Here is a 20768-nt window from a genome sequence, read left to right as displayed (position 1 = left end):
AGCCCCCAGCCCCCAGCAACTAAAGAAAGAAGAAAAAAATGTCGGGTCTAGTATATGAATTTTTTTTTTGGAGAGAAATACTATAAAAATGTTGGTGTTATATTTTACCTAAACGCATGGATCATATGAGGTATTGTCTTTGGGTGGTAAATGGGAATATGCTGCATAACATGTCGGCAGTTGTTGCAACAGTGACCTGTGTTGGCTGCTGCGCTTGGGTTCCTAGGGTTAGATGCCATTTGCCATTTGGTGAGTGACACTGTAAAAGGATATACCAAACATTTACTTGACTGAAGCATCATCATGCACCGGGAACAGATGTATGCTATTGAATGGCACAGCGTTTTTTTGTTTCTTTGACATCCATGAAAGAAGATATCAAGAGGGACTCAGCATTGTGTTTCAGCATTTTATTTTGGGTCATGTTTAATGTGCATATTGCTGAATGATTCAAGATATCTTCTGAAGATGTTTAGTTTCTCATTGCATTGGTCTGACATGTAACTCCGCTGCCAATGTTTGTGTTGCAGGAAAACACCCAATGTGGTGTGGATTGCTGAATAAACAGGTTGAAGGGACTCCATATCTTGATAGAAGAAACCTTTTTTTCTGGTGTATTACAACTGCTTATTTTTGCATGTTTATAATACTGTGAGATTCATCTCAGGACCCTACGTGACTATTTATATAATCCATCCCTCTTTCCTGCAGCCTTCGAAGGGCTGGGAGTTGTAGTTCCTTCTAAGCTTGTGCTGTAAGGACCATTAATTTTTACTCATTTTTGATAATTCAGACCATCTGAACATGGTAAACAGGACTAAAGTATTGACTTCCTTGGATGTTTTTTGGAGAAATCCTGGTTTATATCTACTTTCGTTGTGTTATTATTTGAATCATTTCATCGGTACCCTCTATGGGCTTTCATTCTCTTACCATGCGGGTAGATAGTAGATTTTTAGCGTGGAAGGGGCACCGAGTACAGCACAAAGAGCCAGTCTAGGAAACCTTGCATTTTAATTGTCAAACTTGCTTCACCTAATGGAGAGACTGTTGTATGGGCCAAAGCAAATGAATTCACAAGGGGGCTAGTGCAGTTTTTGGGATGCCAACCTGCAGCATTCAATTGGTTATTTAGCAGGTGCAGCAGATCAGCTAAGCCAGGATGGCTCTCATGGGCTGATTTTGTTTGCAGATGCAACTCGAGCTGCGGAGTGCCTCAGCAGTATTCAGACTGCAAGTGTGAACAAACAGAGTGGTTTGTCTTTGAACGCTTGGGAGCTTCTGGATTTATAATCTTCATGGAAGTGACAAAAGAGCTCTGAAATCTGTGGTCAGTCTTTGCTTCGATTTTACAAATTTTCCCTGTCTAAGCAATTTTGACCCAGTACAAAGCAAATGATTGTTAAAATGGGAAGTTTGCAGAAGCAGAAAGGTTAGATGTTGGTATGTATTTTACCCCAAGTGTCAAACTTGCAGAAGCAGGAAGGTGGAATAGTGCATTCATCCTATGCAAGCAAGCTAAGAATAGTGGACAGAGACGTTAGGCCTAAGTAGGAGAAATTAAGCTTGGAGATTAAGATAACTGGGTAAATAAGGAAGCAATCCTTCAGGAAGTTACTTCCCGTCATATCTAAAACTGGTGGTGACTTCATGGATATGAAGGCTCTAAACTCTAATGGTGAGTTTGTCATTAGGGAAGAATCCCCATGATTGTCCTCAAATTACATTTTGATTTAACCTTTTCCTCTTTTGTTAATTAATAATAGAACAGACCAGGAGGAAGGAAGCAGTAATGCATTGATTTGCAAACCCAACATCGCCCCCTTCCCCCACCAAAGAAAAAAAAAAAAAATTTCCACCAAATTTTATACTTTTTTAAAAAGGGTAAAGCTTGCATGAGATTCCTACCTTGAAAATAAGGAAATGGGGAAGTGTAGTTCTTATGTGTGGCCGAGGACCACTAGGAGTGTATGAGGATACATCCACAATGATTTCATTTTCTATTTCATAGGCGGTGGTTGGTCATTTTACCTTCTATGTATCTGGGTGCAGTGGCCACTCCTCCATTGAAAGGAAAATATTTTAACATCTATAGATCTCTCCCATTGGTGTTCTAAGAATTAAAATTGAATCGATTTGATTAATTTTTATTTCAATCGATCCATACTGAATTTTTTAGATTAGAGTATGTTTTGGTGTATTAAGTTTTCCTACACCCATGATGAATTGAAATTCATTCACCTTAGGCCATTAGGGCAACGAGAGAAAGGTGGAGGGGCAGTGGGATTTCTCGACTCTTGGATCATGCGGTGAGCGTTGTCTTATATCTTGGCCAATTCCTCCATCATGATCATGTGGGTCTGTACTAAATAATATTCTCTCTCCTTTTATGATCATGTGGATCCCTTTGTTGATTTAACCATTTTTTACACTGTGATCGTTATGTGGGAGATTCTCCCTTTTTATTAAAAAAATGGGGAGATTTCCCCACACAATAGGCGTGGAGATTAGGGAACCTCTCACCGACGCCCAGCTACTAATGAAAGAAAGAAAAAAAAGGGGAAAAAGAGGAGAATGAGATGAACCCTCAGGGCCCATGGATCATGGCAACCACCGACTACTGCCCAGCATTTGCAATTCCTTCCTTTCTTTGTATTATATATTTATGTAGCCTTTGCTGAGTTTGGTCAATGGACGTGGATGCCTCAACCTCTTGTTTTTACCCTCTATGAATGGTAACCCTATCATCATGACTAATCAATTACCATTTCACGCTAAGGCTTTTTTTTTTTTTTTTTTTGCTTTTGCTGCATGTCTAAGAGATTCTCTCTCTCTCTCTCTCTCTCTCTCTCTCTCTCTCTCTGGGGTGGGTGGATAACATGATGGCTTGGCTATGGCTAGTCTATGAATGGAACCCTCCTACCATCATTCATTACCATATAACATTCATCTCATTCTCTTTTTTTTTTTGGTAAATATTCATCTCATTCTCATCATCATCCATTTCTATTATACATTAGACATTGATTACATAATGACATGTGGAATTTACACTCATATATTCTTTCCTTTGTGATCTATGTGTGGGTCTCATCACTCATGTGGATTATATCATTGATGTGGTGTCCAGGTTCCAACGAAAAAAGTGCTCTCTGAACTGAACGTGTAAAGTTATTTTCCATCAGACGGTTGTTCTCATAACTCAACTCTTGACTTGGATTATATATCCAAAAAGGTCCTCTCTCGGCCATTTCACACGCTGCCTAACAAGGGCGTGGTTATTTAAAGTGAATTCTCTCTTTTGTAGTAGATGCTGAACCTGTTGCTCAGTGAGTGGATGTAGCAGCTACATGGACCACTTCCTTTCTGTTGTTGCCAGTGTTTTCCAGACTCGAACCCTCTTCTCTCTCTAATATATGGGTTTCCTTTTTGGAAGGGAGAGTTCATTAAAGAATAAAATGAAATGTTGTCAAGTTGGGTGACAACCAGAATACAATAAGAGATCTCACAGCTCCCCCTATCCATGATAACATGAGAAACGTTATCATTTTGTTCTCCCTACCAGAAGGAAAATATTATCACCTATTAGTATTTGCATTTTTCCATAGCCATACATGCAAAAAAATAACCTCTCCTGAGAAAATCAATTTGCGGAAACTCCATTAACATGAAACCATTATCATTAAAAAAAAAAAAAAAAAGGGTCAACCAAAAAAAAAAAAAAAAAAATGAAACCAGTATCATTTTAAACTTGGCACAAGACTACAGGCTGATATCGAAAGTAAGTAGAACAGGTTATGAAGGTAAGTTGCTTATCAAATTGTAATGGAAGTATTGGAAATAATTCTAGCTGCAGTGGTACAGATTCCTTTGTCGGTATCCACATTGACGTTCTCATATATGGATCTCATGTAGGCTCCATATGAATGATATTATTTTTTAACCTTTATTGGTGTAGTATGCATTTTCCCTCTTAGACTGCCTTTCTAAGAAACCCTCCCCCATAATCTTATTTTAGAAAACTAAAGACTTTGGATTCCTTTTGATTTCTTTATTTAACTTCAACATAATTTCAAGTCATCAATTTAAATCTATCATTAAATGGTAATCTATATATTGCCTCCCATAAAAAAAAAACAAAAGAGTATTGCCTTCCATAAAAAAACATAAACACCTTGTTCTGAATCCTTTTCCTATTTGGTGATCTCACCACATGGAATCTCACTACTCAGGTAATGTCAAATAAAGTTGGGATCCTCCTCCTATTTGAGGGTAACTCTTATTCCCTCTTTGGAAACTGATCCAGACTTGCAACGCACACTCTCGGTGTTGGGGAAATAGTACTACAACAATAATAACATAACTTTATCCCCCACTAAATGGGGTCGACTACATGAATCCATACAAACTTAAAATAAAATATAAAGAATATTAGTAAAATGAAACACAACGACATCTCAGTAAAATTCTCCCCATTATTTGGGAAGAGCTTATATAAGAACCATTCTCATACATGATTGATCCACTCACATGGAATCCACACAATGAAAAACTGGTGTATGTGGATCAAATAGTATGAAAATGTTCGAAAACCTGATCCACACTTTTATTTGGGACATGAATCTTTGCCGTCCGAACGCCTCTATTCAAGGTCATATGTGAAACCTTAATAATTTTTATTTCAGTTGAAATTTTCTTAAATCTTTTGTTTGGGCAATTTCAACATAAAATTTGATTACTTCTTTGGATGGGATGTTTCAACAGAAATTGAAACATTGGAATATTGGATCCTACACTTAAATAAGAAAATTGTGAAGAACGCCAAATTCTCAAACCAAAAAGTTGAAAAGCCAACCCAACCTCAAGAAGGGGTTGAGGATCTTAGAAGAAACCAGAATGATATATGCCTTGAGAAGGACGGATCGACAGCGTTAATGGCGGAGGTTGTGGTGGAGTAGGTGAGGACAACCATGTCTTTGTCTGAGTATGCGTGCGATAACTGCTGGTTAGTGAGACCTGAGAATGTAATTCATTTATAATTTCTATATAAAAGAATGAGTAATCTTTCACAAATTTGACTGATTACGACTTCAAACCCTTTCTTCACTCGTTTCACTTTCAAGTTTTAATCCTTAAATCAACTTTTCTCTCTAATCTAACAAGTTTTTTTTTTTTTTCATTAATTTAGAAAAAAATCTCACTTTGTCTTCTCTGCTACGTTCTTTTCCATTTGTTCCATCTACTTTTTCCAAATTCAGTCATGCTCATGCGCGAATTTCTTCACAGCCTCAGATTTATCTCACTGATGGCGTTGCAGAGTATCTAACGTTCGGTTACTCTTACTGCATTTCACTTGCAGTTTCTCTGCTACCTTCTCTTTTGTAAGTCACTTAACTTTTTTTTTTCTCTCTTTGTAAGATGCAGAGTGGATGCTCTTTTGCTGATTGTTTCGATCTGGAGAGAGTTTCCTTCTTCATTGTTGTAGATCTCTGTGCATTATAATTTTCTGGAGTGGTTTGAGCTTTTCTTTCCAATTTTTTCCACTTCCCCTGTGCGGGGGTGGTTATTGGATCTGGCCCTGGGAAAGACGAAGAAAAGTTAATTTTTTGGTTGGATGATATGAATACTCTGGTACATTTCCGTTAATCGAAATTCTTGTGTTTTTAATGTCGAAGATCTGATGTGCTCTGAGTGCTTCTGTCCGTCAATCAGCCAGGTGATTTGAGGGTTTTTTTTACTGATATTTCTTTAATATGTTTCACCAGAGTTCTACTATGAAGAAAAAAATCTTTTCTTTTAATTCTGCCGTTACCACCTTTCTTAGATTTTTTGAAGACTGTTTTGTGCTGTTATTTAATTTGAGTATTTGTCCTTGCTCTTAAATGAACTGAAATGTAACTCTCGTTGCATGAATCGTCGTTCTTCTTATCTGGAGGACAAACCATGTTTTAGTCCTTTGGAGTTTGGAGTATTGTTATTTATTCCTGTATTGTTCATAAATCTTCCGCAATGGGTTTGGAAGTTGGAACGCATCTGTTCTGCTTTTTTCTTCCTTTCCCCCAGTTTCATTCTCACATTCCTCCCCCACCCCCAAAAAATGAAAAAAAGAGGGTCTTTGAATGGGTGGTTCTAGTTGTTGTAATTATACCTCTTGTTTACTAGTGGCCTGTGATGCTCTTGCCTTGGCACTAAATGCATGCTTTTCGCTTTTAACTGCTGCAATTGTTCATTTCAATACTTTCTCATAAAGAATAAAAAATAAAAATAAAAAGAATTTTTTGTTTTTTAAATGATTTCTAGTACCTGTCTATGCTTATAAATGATCCTAATCGCTCTGCTTCTCATCATTCCACTGAAACTATTTTATCCTTGCCCTTTTTTTTTTTCCCCTCGCAAGTTTATTTAAATGTGGATTATTTCTGATTCTGGTTTCTCCATTTTTACGTTATACGCTGTTGGGTTTTGTTTTTCAGACCTTAGAGGCTTCATGATCGAATTTTTTTTTGACACATTTAACACTGTATTGCAACTTGGAGCAATACCAGCACTTCTGCAACCATGGTCCTAGGGCTGAGGACAAAGAACAGGAAAGGTGCTTCAGTTCAGGTCGATTACCTTGTTCATGTTCAAGAGATTAAACCATGGCCTCCATCACAGTCTCTCAGATCCCTTCGATCTGTTCTTCTTCAATGGGAAAATGGAGACCGGAAGTCTGGATCTACTGGCCCTGTAGTCCCCTCCACTGGGTCTGGTGCTGGGGATGGAAAAATTGAATTCAATGAGTCTTTTAGGCTTACTGCTACTTTATCAAGGGAAGCTCCTGTGAAAGGTGGGGATGCTGAGACATTCCAGAAGAACTGTCTAGAGTTCAGCTTGTATGAGCCACGAAGGGATAAGACAGGTCAGCTCTTGGGAACTGTCATAATAGACCTGGCAGACTATGGGATTGTCAAAGAAACTGTAAACATAGGCGCTCCAATGAATTGCAAGAGAAGCTTCCGCAACACAGCTCAGCCAGTTTTGTTTGTTAGAATCCAGCCATTTGAGAACGATAATTCAAGCTCATTACCGAAGAAAAACCTGTCAACAGAATCATCACTGGACCAGGATGGAAAGGAATCAATTTCTGCTTTGATGGATGAAGAATATGCTGATGAAGCTGAGGTTGCCTCTTTTACTGAAGATGATGTTTCATCTCATTCATCCTTGAATGTTCCTTCATCTACTGTTGACACTGCTGGAAGTTCCTTACCTCAAAATGAGAAGGTATTCTTACTTTTGGACATTTCTTTGATTTGATAGTACTGATTTTCCTAAATTCTGTATATATATTATAGCTTTATTGGGGATCTGCATAAGTTTCTAGTTGTTCATGGCCCTGTTTGCAGTTTGTGTCATTGGATGACTTTGGGTCTGTTAAATGTTGGGTTAGTTCTAGCACCACATGAGTTAATCTTGCTTGGCAACCTCAAATTGCTGCTATGCAAAACATAAAGTGGGCCTCACCCACACCCATGCAGATTAATGCACATGCTGTTTGTATTTTTCTACACTCCTTGTATGTTTCTGTGTGCCTTCATATACATGTGCAAGTGCAGATTTATGGATTAGATTCATTTAATTTCTTATGAACTGAAGCCTAGAACCCTGTTGGTTACTTTCCCCTGCTAATAGAGGTATCATGTAAAGTGTATGGCTATCTTGTTTAGTGATGCAAACAAAACAGATGGGAGCAAATATGCTGAATAGTTGAACCATCCTCTTGGTCCTGTGGGACTGTGCTCTTCTTCCATATACTTTTATTCATTCAAAACACTCTTATGGTCAACCCAATAGGGTGTGGATGCAGTCAAGTGGTTTTAGTTTAGATGGCTCAGTAATCAGTTACATTCAAACACAGAATGTTTCCGACAAAGTAAAGAATGGCACAGGATTGTATTGACATAGCTGGGTTATCCATTGAGCAGGTACCAGAAAAATTGGAGGACAAGCCGGTGACTGCTGGACACAAACATCTGCCTGGGAGTTCTTGTTCACCATCAATTGACATGTCCTCTAATCCAGTGAGCCCAGAAAATGACCGTGCTTCTTTTTCCAACTTTCATGGGAAAAGCTTGACATCAGTCCCTGAAAAATTAATTACCCATAATGTTCAATCCTCTTCTTCATCCATAGCTTATGAAGGTAAACACGTAGAGGTTAGACCTAGCAATGGCACAAGAAACTATAACGGCAATGATTTGGCCCAGGAGGGGATTAAAGGAAAATCTGGTATTGGCAGTTTCATATTTGAAGAAAATCAACACATGAAGAACATTAATACCAATGGTCCTGCTGCCAAAGTTTCATGTTCCGATTCAGGTCTTAGAGTGGTTGAGAAAGCAGGCCCGGTAAACTCTGCCAACTCTCATGCTGAAGCAAAGGATAATAGACATTTTAAGGAGCAGAGCAAAAATGGGACAGAGGAGGCTAAGGCAGCTACTGGTCTACCTGCCAGTCTCATGGAGGATGGAGATGGGGATGAACAGGGAGAAAATGGACAGGAAGAACAGATAAGAAAGGAACAATATCTTGTAACAGAAGATGAATCATCTCATAAATTTTCACTAGATGTTAACAAAAAGCAGGTTGCATATGGGGGTGATACACTTTCATATAGCAGGAGAGCTCTCGGAGTGAAGAGTAGTGCCATATCTGATGATAGGCTAAGGCATTTAAAGTCTGTCAGATCATCATTAGATTCACCCATTAGCAGTGGATCATTAATTGATAATAATTTAATCAGTAAATTAAAGGAGACTGATACTTTGAAAGATGTTGATAATCGTTCTAGAAGCTTCATGACAGATGGAGGGAAAGATACCAAGCTTGCTTCTAGAGATACAAGAAACAGCTTTTCTGATGGCAAAGTCCAGCAATTGGAACGTAGAATAGAGAGGCTTGAGGGAGAGTTGAGAGAAGCTGCGGCAATTGAGATTGGGCTGTATTCTGTTGTGGCTGAGCATGGTAGTTCTGCGAGTAAAGTCCATGCCCCAGCTCGACGTCTTTCTAGGCTGTATTTTCATGCTCTTAGAAAATGGTCCCCTGCAAGGATTGCTGGTGTTGCTAGAACTGCTGTTTCTGGGTTAGTTTTGGTGGCAAAAGCATGTGGAAATGATGTTCCCAGGTATGTATAAACTGTATTTGCTGCATAACCCTTGGATTTTCTTAATCATCCAACAAAGCTATTGTCCTAAAGATAGCACAATGCTAAACCTGTCAAATATGGGTTCGAAGCCACTATTCTATGAGTCTTACCCAATGGATCTACTGAGGGGGCAAAAGCCTTCTGATGAAATTCTTAAAATCGTCCAATTTTAATATTTTTTGGAATGTGAATAAAAATTGGAGGACATCTAAAACAATCTAATGTATGTGTTCAGGAGAACTTCATGAACCTGACATCAGGTTCGATGCCCAAGAATGTTTTTATGGTCAGCCTGTTGTGTATCTTAGATTCTCTTGAAATAAATTAGGCATGTTTTCACAAAATGTCCTCTGATGGATGACTTGTTTCGTTTTTTTTCCTGAATACAGGTTAACTTTCTGGCTTTCAAATTCCATTGTACTGAGAGCAGTCATCAGCCAAGCCATTGATGGATCACAGCTTCCAATTTCTTCTGGACCACATCTTGAAAATAATGGAGGTGGGAAGGGAAATAACGGTAGATCTTCTTCATTGAAGTGGGAGTCATCTCCCAACATGAGAGAAAAGAAGGTTAGCTTGTCTGGAAGTTTTGATGACTGGGAAGACCCTCGCACATTTACAGCTGCATTGGAAAAATTTGAAGCTTGGATCTTCTCCAGAATCATCGAATCTATTTGGTGGCAGGTCAAATATTCATATCCCCTCACCAGAAAGAAGAAAAAAAATATTCAACACATTTTTAATGGCAATCTTCTCACTTAATATCCCGACTGCTGGTAGGCATCTAACTCTTTTCCCTTTCTCTCTAGACTCTGACTCCACATATGCAGTCCACTACTGGGAAAGTGACTGATACACATCTTAGTGCCAGTTCAAGGAAGGGCTATGGCCGGAGATCTAGTTTAGGTGATCAAGACCAGGGGAGCTTTTCACTAGAACTTTGGAAGAAGGCTTTCAAGGATGCCTGTGAAAGGCTATGTCCTGTTCGAGCTGGAGGGCATCAGTGTGGCTGCTTGCCTGTTCTGGCTAGATTGGTAAGCGTCTACTGTCTATATATACCAGTATCTCTTCACGATACATAGCATATGATGGTCAAAAGACCTAGTCTCCACCTGTTTGGTGGGTTTGATGTCTGAATGAACATGTAAGAAAATTTTCTCTCGGGAAGATCATATATTGGGAAAGCTAACAAAGCAGGTGATATTCACCTGTTGCACAGTTTTAGTGATATAAGCAGAGTATTCAAAGTAAAATATCCCTTCCCACTAATCTATGTCAAAGATGGTGGGTTGCTGTCTCGGTTCTTATACCTATGATACTATGGCTCCACCATACATAGAACCAATGCTAACCATCTTGTGAATGGATTCCTGAATTTTTTTTTTTTTTTTAATCATCCATATGAATGTAGCCAATCATATTCGTTACCCGGATATGGTAAGGGTGAGGCTTTGAAATATGTGATACAATCTCAAAGATATATCTAGTCAAGTATCAATCATGCTATGGTAGCCAATTAGAAGCATCAGGTTAACATAGTTCATCAGATGGCTATTATCATGGAAAATACACTCAAGAAAACTGTCCATTGTTGCATTTGCATTTTATTGTGTGGCGAGTGTCACGATGAGTGGTGGTTTAAGCCACTTTGCCTTGTGGTGGTGGTGTGGATGTAATGCACGTAGGATGCTTTGGCTTGACCGATATATGGTACATCAGATAGACAGCCGGTACCTTATTATGTCGTTATATGCCTATGGCTGATTTGTAGTGGTCCGTCAGGTTGACAACCGTCACTTATTATAATTAGCCATAACCTGTCAATCTTTTTGCATGGACCCTCACACTCGTCCTTGCTTGGAATCTCCATGTAGCCGAGCCCATTAAGTTGGGATAAGAATTTGGATGTTCTTGTTGTTTCTGGCCAATTACTGTCGCATACATCTTGCTCATGGAAGATTTCTATCATCTTCTCTCTCTCTCTCTCTCTCTCTCTCTCTCTCTATATTTTCCGCTGGATACAAATTTTCTGTGATATTTATGTGGATTTGGCACGTGGACCTTTTTCTTGGTAACTGATGAATAACCTCTCTTGTACTTGTTAAGGTAATGGAGCAATGTGTGGCTAGATTGGATGTGGCTATGTTCAATGCTATTCTTCGTGAATCTGGGGATGAGATTCCAACAGATCCTGTGTCTGACCCCATTAGTTATTCCAAAGTTCTCCCGATCCCAGCTGGAAAAGCAAGCTTTGGTGCTGGTGCACAACTGAAAAATGCTGTGAGTGATACATATTTGTCACATGGTAGTTTGCTTCTGGATATTTCATCATGGTTGCTCTTAGTGATATTCTCTGTGCATCAGCAGCACTTTCCTTGTGAACATGATGCATCTTTTTATTATTTTTTTTCCTTGATTGGGAATGATGAATTTTTTTCTTTCCATTTTCTTTCATTTATATTGAGCTCAGTTGACTGTTTGGTTGTTTAAACAGAATGTGAACTATATGTGCAAGATTTGCGCATTACCTAAGAGATGCCCTTGAATAAAACTAACAACATATTTACAAAAACCTGCTGTACTTACAGATAGATGTTAGGTTGTTATCATAATTGGATTGCACTGTACTTTCTTATCAGAGATTCAGAGGTTTAAAAATGGGCGTCCCAGTGCACAAGGCTCCCACCACTGCGGGGTCTGGGGAGGGTCATAATGTACACAGCCTTATTCCCCACTTTGTGTTTCCCTACTCAAACCTGCAACCACTAGGTAGCAATGGAGCAACCTTCCCATTGCGTTGAAGTCCATCCTCTATCAGAGACTCAGAAGTAAGCGCATCAATTGTAGGTCCAGAACCAATTGAATCAGCTACATGTTTCCATCAATATGCCTTATTCTAGCATTTCCTTCACAATCACTGTTCTTAAATTGTAAAATGATTATTGTGATGAGAACATGAATTATGCAGAATTGTGGTTGCTGATGTTAGCTTGTCATTCGAAAAAATTGAACTTTTTATTGTTTTGGATTCCAGATTGGGAATTGGTCCAGGTGGCTTACCGACCTATTTGGTATAGATGATGATGACTTTCCTGAAGGAGAGAATGAGTTTGATGATGATGACAGACAGGAATACCAGACAACGTTCAAGTCTTTCAATCTTCTTTATGCGTTGAGTGATCTCATGATGCTCCCAAAGGACATGCTTTTAAATAGTGACATCAGAAAAGAGGTTCAGAGCCGAACCAGCCCTTTCGATTGGTTGATGCACCGCTCTTACTTGTTACTATTTCCATATTGTTTATTCACTACATAAAACTTATACTTTTGGCAGGTATATCCTACATTTGGTGCACCATTGATCAGGAGGGTTCTTAACAGTTTTGTCCCTGATGAGTTTTGTCCAGATCCAATTCCAGAGGCTTTGTTTGAGACATTGGATTCTGAGGTCAGTCCAGTGGAAAATCTACTATCATGATTTTACCCCCTGCACATTGACATTGGGAAAGAGTATAATAACCAAGAATTTCTCTAGATGACACCATCATGGTGCCATTTGGACTGGTACCAAATTGCCAAGTGGCAAAGACAAACATGGGTGCATCGATGTAGGAGGATACAATATACCTATCTCACTGTTCAACTTTCAGTCCCAAACAAGCAATGGAAGTGCCTCAATAGTGGCTGTAAAGTAACTTAAAAATTATGAACATGCCACTAGATGAAATGGCATTCTTGGAATCTTATGAAAAGTACATTCACTTTTAACCACTTTCTTGTTTTAAGCTGAAATTTGACCAGTGGGATAGGTGTGAGGTCCTCTATAACATGGACCACCCATGTTTATCACTTGGCAAGAAACTGTGATATAGTGCCAAGATAAATGAGACCAATTATGGTGCCAAGAAGATTAAAAATTAAGCATCATGAAGGTTTTGAGATTTGTCTATCAAAAGGTCACACTCCACTCACCCCTGCGGCACTATCTCACTGGTGTAATTTCATTATGAAACAAGCACGGAAGATGGGTCAAAAGTGAGTTTAAATTTAGATAATAGTTACAAGAATGCCAGTTCATAATAATAAAATCTAGTTGCATTCTTGTTGTATCCTGTTACTCGTCACTTTTAAGACATTTCATCAGCTTGTTTGAGTTGAAATGTGACTAGTGAGATAGATGTGGATGGATTCCTCTATCACATGACCTGCCATATGGGGCAACTTGGCGATGAGGATAAAGTTCTCTAAAACTTTTCTGTCGTTGACATGCCCCATAACTTGTGGGTTTAATTCTGTTTCAATTATTGCTTTGCTTGGTGACATTGTTGAAGTAAGCCAATGGTGTTTCAAGAATTGAATTAGTTAAAAAGTGTACCAAGGGAAAACTTGACAATTCTGAAGTTATGGAGTTTTGTGCATACCTAGTATTTCTGGATCTTGCCATTGCTTTTATGGATTAGTGATGCATGATCCATCGCAATCAACTGACAAGAACTACAATGAAGCTCATGATAGACGGAACAATCCCGAAATTGCCACTATGCAGGAGGATAATGCACAACATTTAATTATCTATGAAGTTTCAAGGGACAATTTCCTAGATCTACTAGATTATAACAATATTATACACACAAGTAGGTTTACAAGAAAAGCAGGTGAAACAAAACCCTTGTTTTGTAATTTATTTTCAAATCTAGTAGATCTAGGAAATTTTTCCAAGTTTCAATTGATGCATATTAATAGCCTGCTCGGCAATCATGGCTAAAAGTAGGTGTAATAGCCAATATGCAAGATGATAATGCACAACATTTAATTATCTAAGAAGTTTCAAGGGACAATTTCCTAGTTCTACTAGATTATAACAATAATTACACACAAGTAGGTTTACAAGAAAAGTAGGTGTAAAACAACTTGTTTTGTAATTTATTTTCTTATCTAGTAGATCTAGGCAATTTTTCCATGTCTCAATTGATGGATATTAATAGCCTGCTCGGCAATCATGGCTAAAAGAGAGTTTGTACATTTGCATGTGTTTTTTTTTAAACCTTTGGGACAGGGAAGGAAATTCTTTTACATTTGCACGGGTTGTATGTTTTGCTAATATGAAGCATAAATCCTGTCCAAAGCCTGGTTTCTAATATAAGGCATAAATCCTGTCCAAAGCCCTAAATGCGTCAAGAAACCATTGTGCAACAATACTTGTCTAGTTTTTTATTTTTTTATATATTTTTTTTCTTTCAGGATGCTCTTGATGTTGAAGAACAGTCTCTCAAAAGCTTCCCATGCACCGCAACTCCAATAGTATATTCGCCACCTTCTGCAACTTCACTTGCAGGTTTTATAGGTGAGCTTGGAAGCCAATCTCAGTTGCGAAGGAGTGTATCCTCGGTGCTCCGGAAATCTTACACCAGTGATGATGAGCTCGATGAATTAGATTCTCCTCTAGCTTCAATCATCAGTGACAGCTTTCGTGGTTCTACTTCATCAACTGTGACCGGCTTGAAACAGAACAAGAATGGTGGTCACACTGTTGTCAGATATCAACTCCTCCGGGAGGTTTGGAGGGATGGTGATTAGTCGTTCCTACTCACCTGCAACACCTAATTCTATGTATTATTCTTTCTCACAAATCCATGTATGAATAAACAGTGCCTGTGTGTATATATCTAGGTTCTTTCTCACCTGAGTTTAATGTAAATTTTGTTTCCATTTTCAGAACCAATGACCCATGAGTCAATGAGATAAATTTTGAGTTTTTCCTTTTATCCTCAGTAGTGTGAATATAATCGTGTCTTACTGATCCTTTCACTAGCCCTTCCTCTCTCTTTTATTTTTGTTAAGAGCCCTTCCTCTCTCTAAACAATGAAAGAAGTGTGTCTTCTCTTCGTCGGCCACATCTGAAACCTTGAGATCATGAAGCGTATTTTTTTTTTTTCCTTTCTTTTTCATATCTGATAGTACATGGATAGTACAAGTTTAAGTCCTTCCAGCGGTTGGATCGTCGCCGTTGCTCACTGCCTCCTTACAAAGGATTTTTTTTTGTGATAATCATTATAATCAACCTTCATGATACCTTTACTTGAGTTGAGGTTTAGTCTGTTGCTTATATTTGTTGTTCCTCAGTTCTATCCGCTGTAAAATGTCCTTGGGCGTCAAGGGACTAAGGTTTGGTTTTATATTTTGAAAAGTTGGACCCATAACCATAAAAACAAATTAAATCTTTAGCTACATCTTCTATGGCAGAAATCTGCAAAGATGGACTTTAGACTAATTGCCGCCTCCTCGGTGCTTTCCCAGTTCCCCCTCCCCTCTCCCCTCTCCCCTCTCCCCTCTCCCCGCCTCATTCTTTAATGGGTTTGTCGCCCTGCTTAGTATGTTGTTTTTTGTTTTCTTTTACCTTTGGGGTTTGCATATTCCTTCTTTCTTCTTGATAATGAATTTATTATTCAAGAAAAAAAAAAAACTCCCAACAAAATCAACACTGTTTACACAATTTTGTTTCCCTTCCCTTCCCTTCCCTTCCCTTCTAACCAGAAGTAGCGAGAGTAAAGATCTGAACAGAAACTACTCGAGTCTTGTTGTCAACAATGATGCCTATACACAAAGAAAGTGTTGATATGAGGTAAAAGAAAAATATATTGAGATTTCATTCATCTCTAGACAAAAAAAAAGTGAGCAAACCTTGAGGTTGCCCTACTTTAAGCTTACAGAAGCCGATGTTCTCTTCGTTTTGTCTTCTCACCAAAATATTACAACAAATTTGCATCCTCAACAAATGCTTACACTAAGAAAAGAAAAACCACATCCCCCAGGATCCTCGAAACAAGTCGAGAACTATTTGTTACAGAATACTCCAGCAAACTTACAACTGCTGCATCACCTGTATCTACTGCAATGTGAAAAGTGAAAACCACAATGCAATATGAGCTAATGGGGGAGGTCAAAAACCAACATTAATCTTCTGTGAAGAATGGATTGCATTCATGTGCTGCAGATGTAGGGCGGCCAAGAGCCCCTGCCAGGTTTCTCCAGGACCCCCATTCACTTGAAAGTCAAGAAGTTTCTTCTGTTTCCGATAATAATCTTCCAAGGGCTTGCTCTGCAGGGAAGTTAACTCAATTAGCAACATTTCTCAACTCTCAGCATCTATTTATCATCATACTATGAATAAGATACTATTTGTTAGACAGGACCAGAACAAGATAATGCAGGGGACATGAATCGGGATTAATCATCATTTGGAGACGGTTCTTATGTCATGATCCTAGAGTAACCGAGCCACTGAAGTTAACTGATCTAGTGTTTATCTGTTCATGTGATAACACCACCATCACTCTCAATGGTTAGTGGGAACAGAAAAAAAAACTTGATACCATGGGAAAATACAAGTGGAGAAAGAACTGTAGAACTATCGCAAAACAGGGCTTGCTGTAAGACTAGCAATGACAATAATGATTCTTCTTCAAATTAGATTTTTTGAATTTCAGGGAGGAAGGTTATTTGTTTATAGAACATTGGAAACTCTAACCAGCATAACCCAGGGAGAAGGTTTACGGGTTTTATGGAGTCATAAGAAAATAATTGCCTTCACTGCTAAAGGACCCCTTGGATAAAAGGAGGTGGGGGGAGCAAAATGCTAGAAACAATGTGAGAGGTGAAAATGAGTAATCATGTCTTCATCATAAAACATCTAATAAACTAGACCCACCAATTGTTACCATAACTTTCAAGCCAAAACAAATAAGGAAAATACCTGTTCTTCGTAGATTTGGAGTTTCCCTTTCTGGGCATCTTCAACACCAGCAGAGGAAGTTTTAACTAGAGTCGAACCTAAATTTCTTACAGGAGCGCTTTCATGACATTGAGCACAGATCCCACTTCCAAGGTGTTTTTTCACCAAGCAGTCCTCTGAGCATCTGAAATTCACGACTAGATCGATATCAGCAACTTGGTCCAGGATCTCCTGCAATTTATATTATAAAAAGAAAAGAGGATCATGAGTCCTGACTTCAAACATTCCCACTTTGCTTCATGGAAAACAAACACAACCCATCAAGCACAGTTTCTCAAAAACACCAGTTCATCAACGAACAAGTCTGTTCAGATGAATGCCAACCACAAAAGTGAAATTAAACAGAAACCATGAAATTGTAAATACAGGAACAAACACATACAGAGAGAATGGACGACTTACAGCTTGGATGCGAGTTCGAGGTATGCCATCCAAGATGAACCCAGTTTCACCTCTGTAATAGCCTTCTTGCAGTCTCTTTGACAGAAGTCCAAAGATTATTTCTTCAGGTACAAGCTTCCCTTCGTTCACAGCATTCGCAATCTGCTTCCACAACCATTGTTAACAGATAAGTTTTGATGCGAAAAGAAGTCCCTAAAGACGTCGCCATATGAGATTTATAAGTTAACTCCAAAGCTAAGTAGAAAACAGGCAAAGGGAGAAATACAACAACCCCATTGACGAATAATCCAACTCTGTAGTCTGAACTCTGAAGATGGTTCAATCTACCAACCCCATTCACTAAACCTTCCCCCACCCACAGAGAGAGAGAGAGGAGATGACACCCCAGGGCATTCCGGTTTTTTCATATGCTACGGAAATAGTCCGTGTCCTTGTCAATCGAATAAGCAAGCGCCTACACCGTTCATCATGAGCCCAAAGTTGACCACTAACAGTTGACCACCACCATGTTCGCTCTAGGGTTTCTACTAACTACTAAAACTCCCCAGTAATTCCAAGGAAGTGGGCAAGATACCCAAAAATGCCCTTCTCTCTCGAATGACAAAAAAATATCAAACAGGGCAAATTCAAGGTTCAGATTCAGGAAGAACGTGAGCACGGAAATATTTTGTCGAGTTTTTTTTCCTTTTTTAAATCCAACAAAGAAAAGATTTCATTACTAAATTAAATTAACAAAAAGAATCGAATGACAGAAATTCCGAATCAAGTCGAAGAATTCGAAGAAAACCCATAAAGAATGAATTGAATTCGAGAAGAAACATAGAAAGAGAGTAGTGGCGTAGTAGGATACCCACCTGCTTGTAAAGAGAAGAACGAGGGCTGAGTTCTTGACGAACAAGGCTTCCCATGGAAATGTGAGGTACTCGCAGAAGCTTCGACAGCTTCTCAGCGTAAACGTGTTTCTTAGCACCAGGGCTCCCCATGAACACCCACTGCACACCCCTGCTACCAATCGATCCATCGGAATCCTCAACGGGTGACAACCGAGGCCGATCGCGGGAGAACTCATAATCGTCTTCATCATAGTAGTCGTAATCGTCTTGGAGCTGAACTGCTGCGGCTCCAAAGGTTCGGTGGTTTGGAAGAAGTCCAATTCGTGGTGCCCGATGCGTCGCCGCTCTTCCTACGCGGCAGATTCTGTCCATGGCGTTCGACTCCTGAATTCCGCCTCTTTCGGCGAGCAAGACAAAGAGAGAGAGAGAGAAGGGTTTAGTCTCGCAGACTTCCTATGGTAATGCGGAAGTGAGAGAGTGGTGGGATTTTGATTGGGAAGGGCGAACGAAAATGAGGGTTTTAAAGAGAAGAGGATAGTTAGGAAGTAAACCCTGAAGTAGGTCACTAATTACGGTAGATGCCACTTACTGTTCATCATTATATGGTAGACGTTGGAGCAACTTTTTTTTTGAAAGATTACGTTGGAGCAACTCATATATTTAGTTTTATGAGTAGTAGTGGTCTAATAGATATTTCGGGGTTTACAAATAAGCAACCTGCGCATGTTAGTGCTTTCATGAATAAATGTTGGAGATTTAAGAGGAGCGCAAGAAAGGCGTAAGAGGCGTGTGCACACTGGGCCCCACAGACGCTAGCCGACAGTCGGGATTCGGGAAGGAAGGGTGGGTTGACGAAGAAGGAAAGTGCGTATGAATGGTTCCCCACTTCCCGGCCTCTATTTTCCCACCAGTGCCGTTGTGTTTGGTTGGCCCGAAGCAAGGATTGGTCCTTGGAATCGGCACCGAAGGTCGATAATTGATACAATATCAATTCAGATTGAATCGGATAAATCTATATCGGTTAATTTTGTCCTTACTTTTCACATAAGATATATGATTTACTCTCAGATCGATACTGATAATTGATCGATCATGTATCAATATCTAAGTCAATATTAATTCGACACCACCAATCCAATATCAACACTTAGAATCATGTTTCGAAAGAAAATGATGTCAACATACCATGGATGAAACACTGTTACCCTACTGTGGTAACGTTCTTGCGCCCTAACATGGGTGGTGAAACCATGAAATCACCACCCTCATCTTTCTTTTTTCAGTGAAAACAACAAAGAGAGATAATATTATATAGCATAATTACATTCTAAGTTTGTTCTGAAAGTAAATTGTAAAAGAACATTTGACGATTAGATCGTGTTTATACAAAGGTCACACGATCAGATAACATTTTTTTTTTCCTTTTTCTTTTTTCGTTTTTCTTTTTATGCAAATAGATCATACGACCTGAGCCCAGACATAGATGATCCTGTTTCCATTGATACTCTTACCGACTCCCTTAATAGCCGCCACACTGGTGCAGGCCATGGTAGGTAGAGTTTCTAATTTTTTTTTTTTAATTATAAGAAATTAAGAAAATAGGTTTCTCTATTTGACCAAGCCGAAGGAAAAAAACAAAGAGTAATTATGGCGGTAAGGTGTGACTTTAGGCTCAATTAGGGTTCAATCGATAAGGATTGAAATCCGCTATGATCGCCACAGCTGATTCATGTCAAAAAATTGGAAAATCACTGTACATTTTAAATCTGAGGATCAATTCTAGGGTTTCTTGGGAGCAATTCATGCCAAGAAACCTTAAAATCGCTATACATTTGCACAAATGAGGTCAATTCTAAGGTTCCTTGGGACTCATTTTTAGTAATTCAGATCGAAATCAAGAGAGACCAATTTGATCTCGATTCCATGTTTTAAAACGTTGATAAAACAATTTGATCCGGATTCCATGTTTTAAAACGTTGATAGACACAGCATTTTATACTTTCTCCACAGAGAATGGCTCTTGGCTATAGAGTAATTTTTGAGTCGAATTCAGTTTTCTGATCTAACTAACCAAAAAATTTCCTAATAATTATGCAATTAATTTTAAAAGTTAGTTATTAAAATTAACTTTACTTGACAACCAAATCTAGGGTGTCAATCGATTGGTCTCAATCCGACCGTAATCTATCCTGCGCTGCTGAGGGCCAAGACCAACAATGACTGATTTAAGGAATCGATATGCAAAGCCTAAAATTGAGACCATCGAGCAAACAGTTGATCGCTAATCAGGCCTAATGGTTGGGATTCTCCGCCACACCGATGGTCTCCATCATCACAGGTATAGCTAGGACCTGTTGTAGGGCTGAGGGCCTGAAACTATACTCCGAGAAGCGAGAAGTGATCGCAGAAGAAGGGTTGCAAAGGGAATTAAATGGAGGGAAATTCATATAAAAGAAATTTTATGAAGGCTTAGCTTCATGTAAATGTAAGGCTCAAGCTCCTCCACCTATTCCAGCAGAACCAACCTTACCTGTTCTCAGATTAAAATAATAAC

The 20768-nt window shown here is 38.9% G+C and overlaps 3 protein-coding genes across 7 annotated transcripts in view; 2 read left to right on the top strand and 1 right to left on the bottom strand.

Moving 5' to 3' along the window:
• Positions 1-854, top strand: part of LOC122073913 (NADH dehydrogenase [ubiquinone] flavoprotein 1, mitochondrial) — a 12501-nt gene extending 11647 nt beyond the window's left edge. Inside the window, exon 3 of the mRNA XM_042638617.1 lies at positions 531-854. The gene's annotated coding sequence lies outside the window, so the exon portion shown is untranslated. The remainder of the gene's footprint in view (positions 1-530) is intronic.
• A 3963-nt stretch (positions 855-4817) lies between these two features.
• Positions 4818-14952, top strand: LOC122073803. Of its 5 annotated transcripts, none has more exons than XM_042638438.1 (10): positions 4818-5005; positions 5425-5716; positions 6474-7266; positions 7968-9166; positions 9577-9871; positions 9997-10221; positions 11294-11467; positions 12222-12419; positions 12522-12635; positions 14429-14952. In XM_042638438.1, the coding sequence occupies exons 3-10, from the start codon at positions 6559-6561 to the stop codon at positions 14762-14764; spliced, it is 3249 nt and encodes a 1082-aa protein (XP_042494372.1). In that variant the 5' UTR covers positions 4818-5005; positions 5425-5716; positions 6474-6558; the 3' UTR covers positions 14765-14952. The 5 variants fall into 5 exon arrangements, with proteins under 5 accessions (XP_042494372.1, XP_042494371.1, XP_042494375.1 ...); XM_042638437.1 differs by having other exon boundaries at positions 5419-5716; XM_042638441.1 differs by lacking the exon at positions 5425-5716.
• Positions 14953-15805: 853 nt separating this feature from the next.
• LOC122073133 (probable adenylate kinase 7, mitochondrial) lies at positions 15806-18814 on the bottom strand. The gene is made up of 4 exons (XM_042637668.1): positions 18236-18814; positions 17382-17522; positions 16941-17150; positions 15806-16286 (listed from the first exon to the last, which is right to left on the bottom strand). The coding sequence occupies exons 1-4, from the start codon at positions 18584-18586 to the stop codon at positions 16128-16130; spliced, it is 861 nt and encodes a 286-aa protein (XP_042493602.1). The 5' UTR covers positions 18587-18814; the 3' UTR covers positions 15806-16127.
• Between the last annotated feature and the right edge of the window lie 1954 nt (positions 18815-20768).

The sequence above is a fragment of the Macadamia integrifolia genome, chromosome 3 (genome assembly GCF_013358625.1).
Source record: "Macadamia integrifolia cultivar HAES 741 chromosome 3, SCU_Mint_v3, whole genome shotgun sequence".
Lineage (NCBI taxonomy): Eukaryota > Viridiplantae > Streptophyta > Magnoliopsida > Proteales > Proteaceae > Macadamia > Macadamia integrifolia.
The sequence above is the reverse complement of the archived record's forward strand: the minus strand, read 5'-3'. Positions and strand labels throughout refer to the sequence as shown.

Coding starts and splice junctions, on each gene's coding strand:
- LOC122073133 (XM_042637668.1), bottom strand. CDS start 18,586: ATGGACAGAATCTGCCGCGTAGGAAGAGCGGCGACGCATCGGGCACCA. Junction 17,523..18,235: donor GTTCTTCTCTTTACAAGCAG/GTGGGTATCCTA, acceptor TTGTGGAAGCAG/ATTGCGAATGCTGTGAACGA. Junction 17,151..17,381: donor CTCGAACTCGCATCCAAGCT/GTAAGTCGTCCA, acceptor TATAAATTGCAG/GAGATCCTGGACCAAGTTGC.
- LOC122073803 (XM_042638441.1), top strand. CDS start 6,559: ATGGTCCTAGGGCTGAGGACAAAGAACAGGAAAGGTGCTTCAGTTCAG. Junction 10,222..11,293: donor TGCCTGTTCTGGCTAGATTG/GTAAGCGTCTAC, acceptor GTACTTGTTAAG/GTAATGGAGCAATGTGTGGC. Junction 11,468..12,221: donor GTGCACAACTGAAAAATGCT/GTGAGTGATACA, acceptor TTTGGATTCCAG/ATTGGGAATTGGTCCAGGTG.